The sequence below is a fragment of the Alosa sapidissima genome, chromosome 5 (assembly GCF_018492685.1).
Source record: "Alosa sapidissima isolate fAloSap1 chromosome 5, fAloSap1.pri, whole genome shotgun sequence".
Lineage (NCBI taxonomy): Eukaryota > Metazoa > Chordata > Actinopteri > Clupeiformes > Clupeidae > Alosa > Alosa sapidissima.
This window is the reverse complement of record NC_055961.1, coordinates 32,164,166-32,176,590: the sequence shown is the minus strand read 5'-3', so window position 1 is coordinate 32,176,590 and position 12,425 is coordinate 32,164,166. Positions and strand designations below refer to the sequence as shown.

The window sequence follows — 12,425 nt, the reverse complement described above, 5'->3', positions numbered from 1 at the left end:
GAGACAGCATCCAGATGGCTGTGGCTAAAGGAGTGTGCGGTGGCTAAACCAGGCTGGCAGAGAGGGTGGGGGTCAGAGCTGAGTGGTGAAGTCCTGAATGGCCAAGGGAATAGTTCCAGGAGGCTGGTTCTGCTGTCAAGCCCCATTGAGGTGTCGTGGGCTAGTTGACGAAACACCGGTGAAGTGGGGTGCCCACTTGAAGACCCAGTGAAGTCAACAGGTCTGAATCATGCAGCTCTGCCCTCAGTTGAAGACGTCTAAGGGGAGCGACTTCTATGCCAGCCACTTCACATAAGGAGCAGCATGTAACTCCTGCTAAGTGTGGTGGCTGCGATAGACCCTATCGTGTAAAGACACAATTGTCTTATTGATGATCACAACCGTCTCCCTCATCACTGCTATTTCTTACATCATTTCATCACACTACTACAGCCTATTTCAAATTTAGTGTGCTGCAGTAAAAAAAAAAATCTAAGGGCCCAACCCAACTGCACTATCACCGGGGCCAAGTTACTACAGCCTCTGCTGCTTGCCTGATGTCTTTCTCTACAGTATCTCTCCACGACATTGCCAGACCATGCCAATTGTTCGAAATACTCAATTTGACATAAAACCTCATTAAACGTTTAAATTAAAATATGCTGGAATACAGACAATGAAAATGAGTATATGACTATTTCAATCAAATATGGTAAGATTCAATGTAGTCAGGCTTTTGTGATTTACAGTCAGGCATCTATTTAAGCAACTATTTTCTTGGGTCCTTCACATTGGAGGTGACATTCAGCTATTTCTTTCGACGGGGACAGCTGAATTGAACATCATGGCACAAGCAGTGCAGAAATTAGTGGCGAAAATCCCAACACTGGCCAGCGGTAAGAGTTATAATACATGGTAGTTAGTGCAAAGCAAGATATAAAAGACAAAAACGGCATAGTCTAAAGATATAGCTTGTCCGTACTGTAGCTAATATGAGCCACCTAGTTGTGTGACTTGTTTGCTAACGACAACGACTTCGTTGAAACAGTGCTAAGAGGTATTTGCAGCAAGCGGATAGTTAGATACTGTGTTGACTTAATAGTTAGCTCTTAAATGTTCGCAGATTGTGAAAATAAATAAAAAACCTAATGCAATGTGATGTCAAGAAACGTTATGTTGCGAACAATCTTGCTAACCCCTGCAGCTAGCGAGGCTAACTCGAGGTTTGTGTCAAATGTGTAACGTTAACGCTAACTGTCAGAGTGTGCTCAAAATTGAACCATGCTGCTTGTTTAAATAGGTTAACATTTGTTAAATATTTCCGTAAACTCATTTAAGAAATATATCTCAAATGGGCTCATGCATTGCTTAAAACCCCATTGTATTTAGAGATGTTAGCTTGGTTAATTCATTTAACTAGCTATGCAAGCTAGTTTGCAACTGGACTTTAGCTCACGTTAACGTTAATTTACTATTGCAGGTAAAGGTAAAGTTTCCTGTGTTTGTTCTAAGTATGTTCTCAGGGAGTGAGTATGTTCTAAGAGAATTATTGGTCGTTGGCTGCAACCTGTTTGGCTTTGTAACACCAGACGGATAGCTTGTGTCATCTTGTAAACTTCATGTTATGTTCTTCACTGATGAACATCAAGTTTACATATGTGTCCTTTCAGCTGCTGCTGCCGCCGCCAAACCCCGGCTAGCAACCTTCTGGCATTACGCTCGCGTCGAGCTGGTGCCTCCCTCACCAGCTGAGATCCCCAAGGCCATCGGAGGGCTCAAGGACATCGTCACAGGGTTCCAGTCAGGACGTCTCGGTCAGACCACAGTCAGGGTATGTATATCGAACCAAACGTGTTGTGCATAGTCAGTTTGAAGGCACCATCTAATCTCAGTTAAACAGGTGTAGTTGATGCTCAAGGCAATCATGCTGTCAGTTGTTGACAAATTAGTGTAATTTTAAACATGTCCTTGGAACCTGTCTAATTATATAGTTGAAACATTGTACTTATGCCAGAGTGCAAATTAGGGAATGACAATTGGGGGTCAACCCTTCAGGGTGTGCAAGGAACCAGGACAGTGCAACTCAGTTATAGATGAATAGCCTAGTTATACTTGCTTTGCACAAGAAGTCGATATTGACAAGTAGCTTTACGTGCTATTCTCAACAACCCAACAGTATTCTAACGTTAGCGTAGGGATTCTGCTTCTTATATGCTTGCACATAACTTAATAGGAGGAAGAGAGAGCATTTAAATAGTACAACATAGAAAATCATTGTGTGGTGGTAAATGTTTATTGTGGTAGGCTTCCACAAATAAGTCATTGTATTGGAAACACTCTCAGTCAGGGGTACACCATACTGTAGGGTATTACTGATATCTTTATTATGGTTATCGTTCAGAGGCATCATGGGGCTTTCAGATAGGAAGCGGCATACGCTGCGCTTGCCGCAGGGTTTAGTGCAAAATATTAGTTACCACTGCAGGCCACGGTCAACTTTGTTAAATTTCGGTGGGCACCAAAATGTCAGTAGTTTTAAGTTAGACTGGAATATGCATTTACATGGAAAAAGCATGTGGCGATAGCCTTTGGGGCAGGCTTGCTATGTGGAAGTACATTTCTACCTTAAGCCACTGACATGGCTCAACATATCATGCTTCTGTGATCAATTTTTAAAATTACTTTGGTTTGTCTGTAGGGGCCCTCTCCACTGTTAAAGTACAGAAAGGGTTCTTTTTATACCTGCCTTATAATTTGATCTTGGAAAATGACGAGCACCCTGTATACTCTAGTTATTATTTTTGCTTTAAAATGCACTTTTCTTCACCACTTTACTTTACCACTACCATATGAGTAATATCAGACTTCTGAGATTATACTAGGCCTAAAACCAAAACGAGTGGTCACATAGAGCTATAATAGCAATAGCCAATTTACCCATGTAGGTCTTGCAAGTTGTTATGGGGAAATGCAAAACAAAGCAATACATGTATTATTACAGCCTGCAAAATATGTAAGCAATAGGCACTTGAAGTGCTTCCTTGAAGGTAGTCTCAGTTAGCATTAAAGACCCACTATGCAGGTTTTTTAGCTTAATATGCCATTTTTTATCTTAATTTGCCTTCGGAGTCATAGGAATGGTTATATGACTTTTTTTCGGGTTGAATGGTGGCCGTCTCGTTTCCCCCTAGCGCCTGTGAGCGGAAAAACCACCCTTGCAACTGTGGGCCGGCGGGCCGACGGCCTCAGTGTCAGGAAGTATAACAAGTGTAACAAATTGCTTTACTGCATTCAGATACAAGGAAGTTTGTCACATGCATATAGTTACTAGAAGTAAGAAATGCAGTGAAATTATGTCTGGTGTCCAGCCTATTTGTGCATTTATGGGGGGTAAAAAGTGCAGTAGAAGAGGGGTTTAGTAGATTAAGTGGCAAGGGCTGCATAAGAAAGGTGGGGGAGGATTGGGATTGGGGGGGCACCAACAAGGAGCACCCAAGAGCACAAATACACATACACGCCAGGCACCGACTAGAAAAAGGTAGCGAGAGTTTCTCAGACATTCGTTATGACAGAGCCAGCGAAAAAGAAGCAAAAACCGAGAAAACAGTAAGGAAATTGCCAATACTGCATAGTTTACCTTTAACTATCTGATATTTCTGAAATTAAGAACAGTTAAAATTGTTTGAGAAGAGAGAGTAAAAAGTATGAGCAACACTCTTGTATTGAATATTATTCAGGAAACCAATTATCCCACTACCAACAATCTCATCCTAACCAACAAACCCCCACTGTATATTTTTGTTTCTGAGCAAGTGCTGCTGCACACACTAACTAGCTAGATTGGTTGGCTGGCTACTTAAAATGTGCTTCTGTGAATTCTGTATTTTTAATGCACGTCACTGAGGGGTGTTTGAGGCGATTGTGCAGTTTACAAATGGAATGATTCAGTTTTGAAGGTATCAACACATGGCTATGAGAAACATCAGTAACAATCTTGTTGCTGTTTTACTTGGCTCTGTGATGTCCCATAAATTCTGTATCTTTGGACATAATGCGTAATGCATTTTTTTTATTTGTGATTTTGACAGGACGCAATGAGGAACGGTTTGGTGGCTACAGAAGTCTTGATGTGGTTCTACATCGGTGAATGCATCGGAAAGAGGGGCATCGTTGGATACGATGTGTAAATTTAGGATTGTCCAATGTCTGTTTATAGTGCTTGTATAAGCCCTCCATGTCCAGTTAAAACCTCTGGTAACACAATAAAGAGATGTATTGTTTAAGAACACTTCTGGCTGCTCCTTCCAATTACAACAGGCATTGTTGTGGCAACAACATATGGTCAGACATTTTGTAGAGAATAGTTTATTGAACATTCACTGATAAAAAGCAATATTTTACAAGTAACAATTTATGTGCATATCTATGTACAGATCCTAAGGGAAAACAAGTTTCAAAACCGTTTCCAGGTGTGATAAGTATGAGCAGTTAACTCCATGGTATTAACAAGACATGACCATAAGTGTTCAGGTGAAGATTGACATTTCCAAATTGTCTCGGTTTTCAGACATCGTCTTCACAACACCCCCCAAAAATCGGCGAAACTCCTGCCGCACATCCTCAGGGTCCTCTTCCAAATTAGAGTGAATGAGTTGCAGCTTGCTTAGATTTGGTGCTGCACACAAAACGCCAGCATCACAATTTTTGCATTTGCTATCTGAAGACAACATTCTCCAAACACAATTTTTGATTATGGTGTTAAGTAGATGCATGTCCCTTCAAGGAGAATAAATACTTGTCAGAGATAATTCAGGAAAATATTGTGTAATACCTCTTGCACATGACACTAGTCTATCTAGTATATGCCATATTACCCAGTGGTGGAGGAGAAGCATTCGCACTGCTTCCAGGCTTGTGATGGACAAGTAAAAGGCACTGATTCTCCCGAAGTCCCTGCGAGGCAACAAATGTTGAGTGCCAGGTCTCTACTTCATTGATATGGCTGGGCACATCATCATTAAACACAATAACCACACCATTGGAATCCTTCATCAGCGCAGGCCAACAAGACTCGAACCTAGTCCAGAAACGTGGCAGAATATTAAATGGTTAGTTGACGTTTTAAAGCAGCAGAATGGTAGCCTAGAAATCTAGACGCACCCTAGCGGCAGCAAATTACATTTGCTTCCAGGGCTAGCAGAATGGATCTTTGGACAATTCCTACTCACTTGAAGTCTCCTCCACAGTCCCACAATTCCACCTCACAAGAGGAGTCTCTGTCTCCGCTTCCATGGTTCTGTGATTCAAACTCAAGTATCCTATTTGAAAAAGGATTAAAGGACTGTCGTGTAAGGCTAATACATTAAATCAGTTACAGGACTGGTGAACACGCATGCCATTTACTTTACCTGACACCTTGTGTTGGACTGTAATCGCCCCCAATAGTCTCCACTGTGTCCGATAAGAAATTGGCTAATACAGTCTTTCCACTCTAAAATGGCAAACAAAAAAACTATTCATACAACTAAATTTCAACCAAGAAATGAAACAAATGAATATCCAAGTTAGGCGAACATTAAGAATCCAATGTTTGAACAAGAACTAACGTCTAACATTAACACCTTGACAACAGTGGGTAATGGTGTTTTAACTTACCTCACTTGGACCGATAATAAGAATCTTTGTCTTGAACATTTTTTGTGTAAAAAAAGAAACCTAGGCGACTAGCATTATTCTATGGGAACCCGCAACGTTGTATCTTTTACAGTCTAGAGCTAGAGGCTATGCGTTGTATCGATAAAGTTTAGAATGTCAACTATGCTATGCTATGTCAACAGACCTACGTGCTAGCTACAACGACACACTTCTCTTCCGACAACCTCGTAAAGGAATTCCCTGGATATGCACAGAATGAGACAAATAATTAAGCTAACAAAAATAAGACAATATATATCGATGATGTCCAATTAAAATAAATAGGTTAAAGCTGAATAACACATATAAAGGTGTCAGCTTTGGCTAACGCTCGAGCAAGCTAAGTTGACTTGCTAGGAACGTCAACAGCATCGTTGCTAAGCAGTAGCCAATGGGCGCGGCGAAAAAAAACACGAACAGTGTAAAGTAATTTTTGCCTTCAAATATTAGATTCGCAAGAGGGTTCAACAACCCATGATCAGAGCCCGTAGACATTCTCTGCCATAATGTGATAAATGCTATTAAAGCGATTGTTTCTAAAAAATAAAAAATACATACCACACACATACCAACCAGACACAGTGTCTTTCATTTGAATTAAATGTAGGATTTCTTGTCAGTATGCCTGCAGATCGACAGAACTGGCGGTTACTCCCAGCAGGGTGCACTGTTACCTTACACCAAACAGAGCCGTATATAGGCTCTGACACCAAAGATCCTTGATTACTAGCTCCGCTTTAACCCTCTCTGCTTACACAATTTAGTCGGTGCCCGTCTACGGATATTAGACAGGCTCTGACATTATCTGATTTAGTCTTTCGAAACAGGTGATCAGGTTCAGTCAATAGACAGTAAAAGAAAGTTCAGTGCAGGAGCTGCATGTTTAAATGTAGTCAGTGGATTTTGATGGCAGTAACTGTTCCTGTGCATGTTGATAGTCCTGGTTTGTGTAGGGGGTGTTTATGCATTTGTTGATGATTAAGATGGGTAATTTACTGGCAATGCACCATTACGATTAAAGCAGAAACAACATTCAGAGAACAATAATCTGAATTAACCCAATTATAATTTAAGGGAGGCCTTAGCTTTAGAGTAGTTTTACTTTCTGTGTATGTTTTACTGGAGTGGTTGGTGAGACAAAAGCAGGAACCAAAAATAGTATTTAAAAACTTTATTAAAATATATAAATGGGTTATTTGGATGAAAAAATGTTATACAGTAGTGAAAATGGACTTTGTTCTGATAAATATAGGTTTAGTACTCAAACATATCCAATTATGAAAAATACTTGCATTTGTAGAAAGATACCTCACAAAGGTTTGTAAAATGAAAGGCCTCTCTTAATCAGAGGCCAAATAATTAAAAATGGTAGTGGTATCCAACATCACAGCAATCGTAATATACTGGTTAAAAGGTAACAAAATTGAACAAAGCACAAGTTTAAAAAAAAACATGCAAACGCGTTTTTTGTTCGTTTATACATTGACACATTTCACTTTTCACTGCAAAATGAATAAACTGTATGGAGAGCTCATTTAAGCTGGCAGATTTTGACCGAAGTTCCCACTCCAAAGCCTGGGTAGAGTGCTTCAGTGAAGGCCGTCTCGAACCTGTGCAGTAGGGTCATGCCTTCCCCAATGCTGTAGAACGCCAGAACGCCTGCCTTGTGATCCAGGTAGACGCCTATCCTGGGTGAATGGGGTGCACTGATGGCCTTGTCTACCCGGTTGTGCCAGGCTGAGTAGCCCGTGTCGGAGCACAGGAGGCTCCAGGATTTGTCATTGTATCCCAGCAGACAGAGGGAGCCTTTGCCTTTGCGGCTGATGCCCTTGTAGGCCACGCCCATGGAGAACTCTCCGCTCCACTCGATCTCCCAGTAGAAGCGGCCGCCGGACAGGGCCTCGCGACACAGCACCTGGGCGAAGCTGTCGAACCTCTCCGGGGTGTCGGAGTACGGCTGCAGGTCCCTGGTCCTGATCACCTTCCTGTTGCTCTCAGACAGATGAAGCTCCTTGTAGGCCGTGTGAGGGTCCAGTCTGAGCTGGCAGAAATCTGCAAAGACAAAATACAATACAGGGAACATGAAGATGGAACACTGAAACAAAACAAAAACAAACCAAACAAAAAAAATCTGTTGTGTTTATGGAATTATGATTACAACTGGAATTGGAAAATAGGATTCATTGATAATGGATGAAAATTGTGATGGATGGAGACAGATTGTTTTTGACTTGGTGATTTACAGAGACACAAAATGCAAAGAAGGTACTTACATTTCAGAAACTCAGACCGGGTCTTTGGTTCTGGGGGTACAGCACTGTCCACGACTATGTCTTGTCTGACTATATTGTGGAGAAATGGTTTTATTATTGCTTTTGATAGATGCTGTTTCTGATATTTTTACATTAGTGTCAGTATGTGAGCATGCAACAATTTGTAGATGTTACAGCCTTAAAGCCATAACTTACCTCTGGAGCTTCTTTCCCTGGTGCGGTTTTGCATTGTATACACAGGAACTTCATTTACTGTCATTCAATAAAAAAAATAAAAAAATGAAGTTACTGATCAAGAAGGGGGTTCACACTGAGATCACATAACATCTGAAAGTTTACCGACATTCTTAGGTGTCCATTACATTTGAGAATTTAAATTGTGTTGACACAGGGTCTGGATTATTTTGTCAATTTCCTTCTTTATTTATTTAACCTAGTCATTTGGACTGTTGATATGTGCAGCATGCACCAGTTCAAGAGTCCAGGTTGTCAGTATTTGTCCAGGCTATCCTGGTTTAACATCAACATGGGGCAAGACACTAGTGGTGCAGTTCTTACCAGACTTGGAGATCTTGAGAAGCTCCTCTTGGCCGAGCTCCTCCAGTCTCTCTTTTATCGCCGCCACGGCTTTCCTGGCCGCTCCAAACGAGAAGTCTGGATTGAGGGAGACTCTTGGCACAAACCCATCATCCGTAGGGGTGCAAAGATAGTTGAAGTTCTACCATAAGTGAATAAAAAGGACAAACCGTTATATGACAGTGTTGTGCCATCAGTCAGACTGGAAATTAGATTTTTGAGATACGTGATACTTGTATGTGTAGAGATGCCTTTGTTCCCACTCTACCTGTAAGAAATGGATGTGGTCATCCGTGCTGTACAGCTGCTTGAGTCCAGTCTCCTTCTTCTGCAGTTCGGCGATCTCCTGCTCCAGACGCTCCATCAGGCCCTCAGCCTGGCCGAAGGCCGCCCTCTCGTTTATGTTGATCAGCTTGGTGACCTCTGACCTCATCCTCTCGATGGAGGTGATCATTTCGTCAAACATCTTCTTGCTCTCGGCCATGGCTCTCTGAGCAGAGCTCTGAAAAACACAAGGCCCCACACCGTTCACTAAGATGACCCTTTTGACCTCACCGTTGTATCAACAGGTACTCCAGTACTACAGTATCATACACTGTTTGCAGGTTAACTTTGCCCTGTGTGGGCATGCATTCTGTCCACTGTATAGTTATCTCTGTTTCTAATTGTGTAGTTGTAGCATTAGCAAACATGAGTTTCTGTGGTAGTTGGGAGCTGATAGTGTCGGGTTTAACCTTGAGATATGTGATTTGTGTGTGGAACTTTGATAACAGACACTCTTTATGGATAAAATTTGGCTACCTCCTTGAGTGAATTTTCCATTTACCTTGAGGGAGTCCACAGCAGTCTTCAGCTCCTCCAATTCTTTTGTCCTCTGCTGGCATTTCTGCCGAATTTCAGCTTGGGACACACCAAGGAGTTTCTATTGAATAAAACCCATTGAAATAAAAACATTAGATATTGTTTAGGCATCTGTGCATGTAGGAGTTTCTTGGATGTAGGACAGTCAAAGTCCATTGTACTCTCTAGATCTATCCCCCACCTATCGTAAAGCTGTCTTCTCTTCAGTTGTTTCAGTGCATTTACAGTGGTGGGAAAAATATTCTCCCCAGTGGCCTAATTGTGTCTTTTTTTAATCAGCAGCGCTGAAGGGACCTGCTCAGTATGTGTGGCATTATCTCAGGAGATGGAGGGAAAAGAAAAGAGAGGAGGCGGAATCCGAACAACGCGAGGAATGCAAAAAACTACCGCGGTCCAACCGGCCTGTGGAGAGACATTTCAAGGTGCACACGTCCCAGTCTTCAGCCAACACAGAGGGGCTTTAGCGCAACCTTTAACCAAGCCCACCGAACCATTCTTCAAGATAAGCTTGAGGAATGTGGGGAATCTGGGGAGGGGGGATAAAAGGAGTGTGTGTGTGTGTGTGTGTGTGTGTGTGTGTGTGTGTGTGTGTGTGTGTCAGTGACTGAGAGAAAGAGAATTAGGGAGAGGGGAGAGAGAGTGTAAGAGAGACAGACGTGAGATTTAGGTCTCTTAATCTGGGATTTGAGAAAAACCAGGCCCCTATTTATCAAGTGATGAAAAATATAAAGCCTTGTCTTTTGTATTGGACTAATTGCTATGAAAACCTTACTGGGGTATTGCATGTATTTATTTTCCTAACTACTTACTAATAAGCCCAATCCAATGTGATTCAAATTGGCTAACATCTTGTGATGTTGTTTTTTGGAGATGAAAGAACAAAAGGAGGTCCACCCATCCGCCAGACTAGGTCTTTGTGCATCTCACTAGGTGGTTTGGTTTGATATGCCCCCCACCCCATCGGCGAGAACAGCTGTGGGATCACAGGACTTCGAGGAGTTTTCATTGCACTAATCATCAAGACATTCCTCAGGCCAGAGGAAACCAGCAGAGCGCATGTCCTTTAGCCATACATGCTTGCTGAGGTGGGTGATGGCTTTGACAAGGGCTTAAGCACTGCGTTGTTTTTTTCTCTCACAGTGATAGTGGGGGGGTTGGGAAGTTGACTCTCCTGCATTCCTCTATCAAGTCCTAATCTCACAACCCTGAGATCTTTCTCTCTGAGAACTTTCTCTCCCTCCACTTCAGCTATTTCAAAGTAGGGGAGGAGACCAGGGACAGGACAATATATCATTAGTCACTGGAACACTCCCAGTATCAGTAATACATTCTGAGCAGCTCTCTCACAGTGTGTGCTCTTGACCTACCTCATATTCCCTCCCTTTTTCAAAGTTGTTTACCCTCCCTATTCAATTTCATTCCCAGCCAAACTTTTAATCAGAACTTTTAAACATTGGTGCTCACAAATGTAATGATCTGCAAATTTAGATCTCATATTAGATCAATATTTATGGACAGACTTTATATCCATTCAATTCAATCCAATTCAATTAAAATCCCTTAATTTATGCAGTCTTGCAGTCATTATCCTAGCCTAGGGGCATTAGGATAATGACTGCAAGACAAGATAAAAGAACATCCAACATTTATCTTGAATCATCTAAAATGTTTCTGACTCACATGCAATGTTTTCTGACTAAGTACATGGCAGGAGTTCCTGAAAAGAGGGTGGCTCGCCTCGCACTCACCTGTTTCTCGCTTCTCTCTGCCTCAGCGGACACAATGTCGTGACCCTTGTGCTCGCTGACCGTACAGATGGCACAGATGCACATCTGGTCAGTGCGGCAGAACAGCTCCAGGCTCTTCTGGTGCTGTGGGCAGATCTTGCGGTCCAGGTTGCCCAGCTCGTCCACCAGCTTGTGCCTCTTGAAGGTGGCCGACTCATAGTGAGGCTTCAGGTGCTTCTCGCAGTAAGACGCCAGGCAGTTGAGGCACGACTTGATGGCCTTCAGCTTCTTGCCCGAGCAGTAGTCGCAGGGCACGTCGGCAGGCCCCGCGTAGCTGTTGGCCGCTGGCAACGGTGCTTGGGCGACCAGGTTGAGGCCTGTCTTCTTGATCTTCTCGGCCACCTTAGTGAGAGTAGCGTTTGGCCGGAGCACTGGTCTTTGGGTGAAGGTGATCCGACACTGGGGGCATATGTAGATGCCAGTGTAGTCTGCCTCGTTCCAGTAGCCACTGATACAGTCCATACAGAAGCTGTGGCCACAGGGAATAGCCACAGGGTCCTTCAGGAGCTCCACACATAAGGGACAGCTGAAGTAATCCGGGGACATGGGTTCGGCCATGCTGCGTACTCCTTTTCCAAGTCACAAACACACACACGCACCTGTCAGGTTGTGAAAGGCAAAAAAATGGAAGGAATCTGACTGAGTCAGTGAGAGAGTGAGAGAGCGAGGGAGAGAGAAAGAGAGAGAGATGGCTCCGAGCCTGCTAACCTTGGGAGAATGCAATGACGCCAGCCAGAGACAGGACCTAGTTGTCTTTCTGAATTCCACAGGTTATTGATTGAAAGCAGACAGAGCCCTCCCCCTTTTTTCTCGGCTCTGGTGGAGTGGGTTGAGCGCAGCCCCAGCGGAGATAAACAGGTCGAGCCAGGGCTGCCAGAGTCTTAAAGGAGCGGGAGAGTGCGGGGGAGCCAGAGAGAGAGAAAGACAGAGAGGGGCGGAGTGACCGGGGAGAGAGAGGAAACGAAGAGAGAGAGAGAGAGAGAGAGAGAGAGAGAGAGAGAGACAGAGAGAGAGACAGAGACAGAGAGAGAAAAGGCAGGCAGGCAGGCAGACAGCCTGAGAATGAATGAATTGTAGTAGTGAAGGGACTTGAGACAGGGCTAAGTGTGCCAGCATAATGAAATGCAAACAAGATTTTTTGGGTCGGCTTTTCCTGTGCTTAGCCGAGCCTATCTAAACGTGTGCTGGAAGCCAACACGATTTCGCACTGGTTAAACCCAGAGAGTCTGCAACCTTGTGTTGTTAATCATTATCC

At 43.1% G+C, this 12,425-nt stretch overlaps 3 protein-coding genes across 4 annotated transcripts; 1 reads left to right on the top strand and 2 right to left on the bottom strand.

Annotated features, from left to right (window-relative positions):
* Window positions 1-732: 732 nt before the first annotated feature.
* On the top strand, window positions 733-4,267 carry atp5l (ATP synthase, H+ transporting, mitochondrial F0 complex, subunit g). Its single transcript, XM_042091766.1, has 3 exons — window positions 733-875; window positions 1,650-1,810; window positions 4,068-4,267. The coding sequence occupies exons 1-3, from the start codon at window positions 824-826 to the stop codon at window positions 4,164-4,166; spliced, it is 312 nt and encodes a 103-aa protein (XP_041947700.1). The 5' UTR covers window positions 733-823; the 3' UTR covers window positions 4,167-4,267.
* Window positions 4,268-4,328: 61 nt separating this feature from the next.
* On the bottom strand, window positions 4,329-6,058 carry ift22 (intraflagellar transport 22 homolog (Chlamydomonas)). 2 transcript variants are annotated; one of them, XM_042091764.1, is made up of 6 exons: window positions 5,635-6,058; window positions 5,388-5,470; window positions 5,208-5,297; window positions 5,016-5,056; window positions 4,854-4,932; window positions 4,329-4,755 (listed from the first exon to the last, which is right to left on the bottom strand). In XM_042091764.1, exons 1-6 carry the CDS (start codon window positions 5,671-5,673, stop codon window positions 4,506-4,508), a joined length of 582 nt encoding a protein of 193 aa, XP_041947698.1. In that variant the 5' UTR covers window positions 5,674-6,058; the 3' UTR covers window positions 4,329-4,505. The 2 variants fall into 2 exon arrangements, with proteins under 2 accessions (XP_041947698.1, XP_041947699.1); XM_042091765.1 differs by having other exon boundaries at window positions 4,329-4,654; window positions 4,854-5,056; window positions 5,635-6,054.
* Window positions 6,059-6,829: 771 nt separating this feature from the next.
* On the bottom strand, window positions 6,830-12,046 carry ftr82 (finTRIM family, member 82). Its single transcript, XM_042091762.1, has 7 exons — window positions 11,132-12,046; window positions 9,349-9,444; window positions 8,791-9,024; window positions 8,505-8,664; window positions 8,142-8,198; window positions 7,947-8,015; window positions 6,830-7,725 (listed from the first exon to the last, which is right to left on the bottom strand). Exons 1-7 carry the CDS (start codon window positions 11,726-11,728, stop codon window positions 7,205-7,207), a joined length of 1,734 nt encoding a protein of 577 aa, XP_041947696.1. The 5' UTR covers window positions 11,729-12,046; the 3' UTR covers window positions 6,830-7,204.
* Window positions 12,047-12,425: the final 379 nt, after the last annotated feature.

Bases quoted from the DNA above. Each gene is read 5' to 3' on its own strand.
- atp5l (XM_042091766.1), top strand. From the start codon at position 824: ATGGCACAAGCAGTGCAGAAATTAGTGGCGAAAATCCCAACACTGGCC. The intron at 876-1,649 runs GTAAGAGTTATA...GTGTCCTTTCAG, and splicing joins AATCCCAACACTGGCCAGCG to CTGCTGCTGCCGCCGCCAAA. The intron at 1,811-4,067 runs GTATGTATATCG...TGATTTTGACAG, and splicing joins TCGGTCAGACCACAGTCAGG to GACGCAATGAGGAACGGTTT.
- ift22 (XM_042091764.1), bottom strand. From the start codon at position 5,673: ATGTTCAAGACAAAGATTCTTATTATCGGTCCAAGTGAG. The intron at 5,471-5,634 runs GTAAGTTAAAAC...TTGCCATTTTAG, and splicing joins TTATTATCGGTCCAAGTGAG to AGTGGAAAGACTGTATTAGC. The intron at 5,057-5,207 runs GTGAGTAGGAAT...TTTCTGGACTAG, and splicing joins GACTGTGGAGGAGACTTCAA to GTTCGAGTCTTGTTGGCCTG.
- ftr82 (XM_042091762.1), bottom strand. From the start codon at position 11,728: ATGGCCGAACCCATGTCCCCGGATTACTTCAGCTGTCCCTTATGTGTG. The intron at 9,445-11,131 runs GTGAGTGCGAGG...TTTATTCAATAG, and splicing joins CAGAGAGAAGCGAGAAACAG to AAACTCCTTGGTGTGTCCCA. The intron at 8,665-8,790 runs GTAGAGTGGGAA...CACTTATGGTAG, and splicing joins ACCACATCCATTTCTTACAG to AACTTCAACTATCTTTGCAC.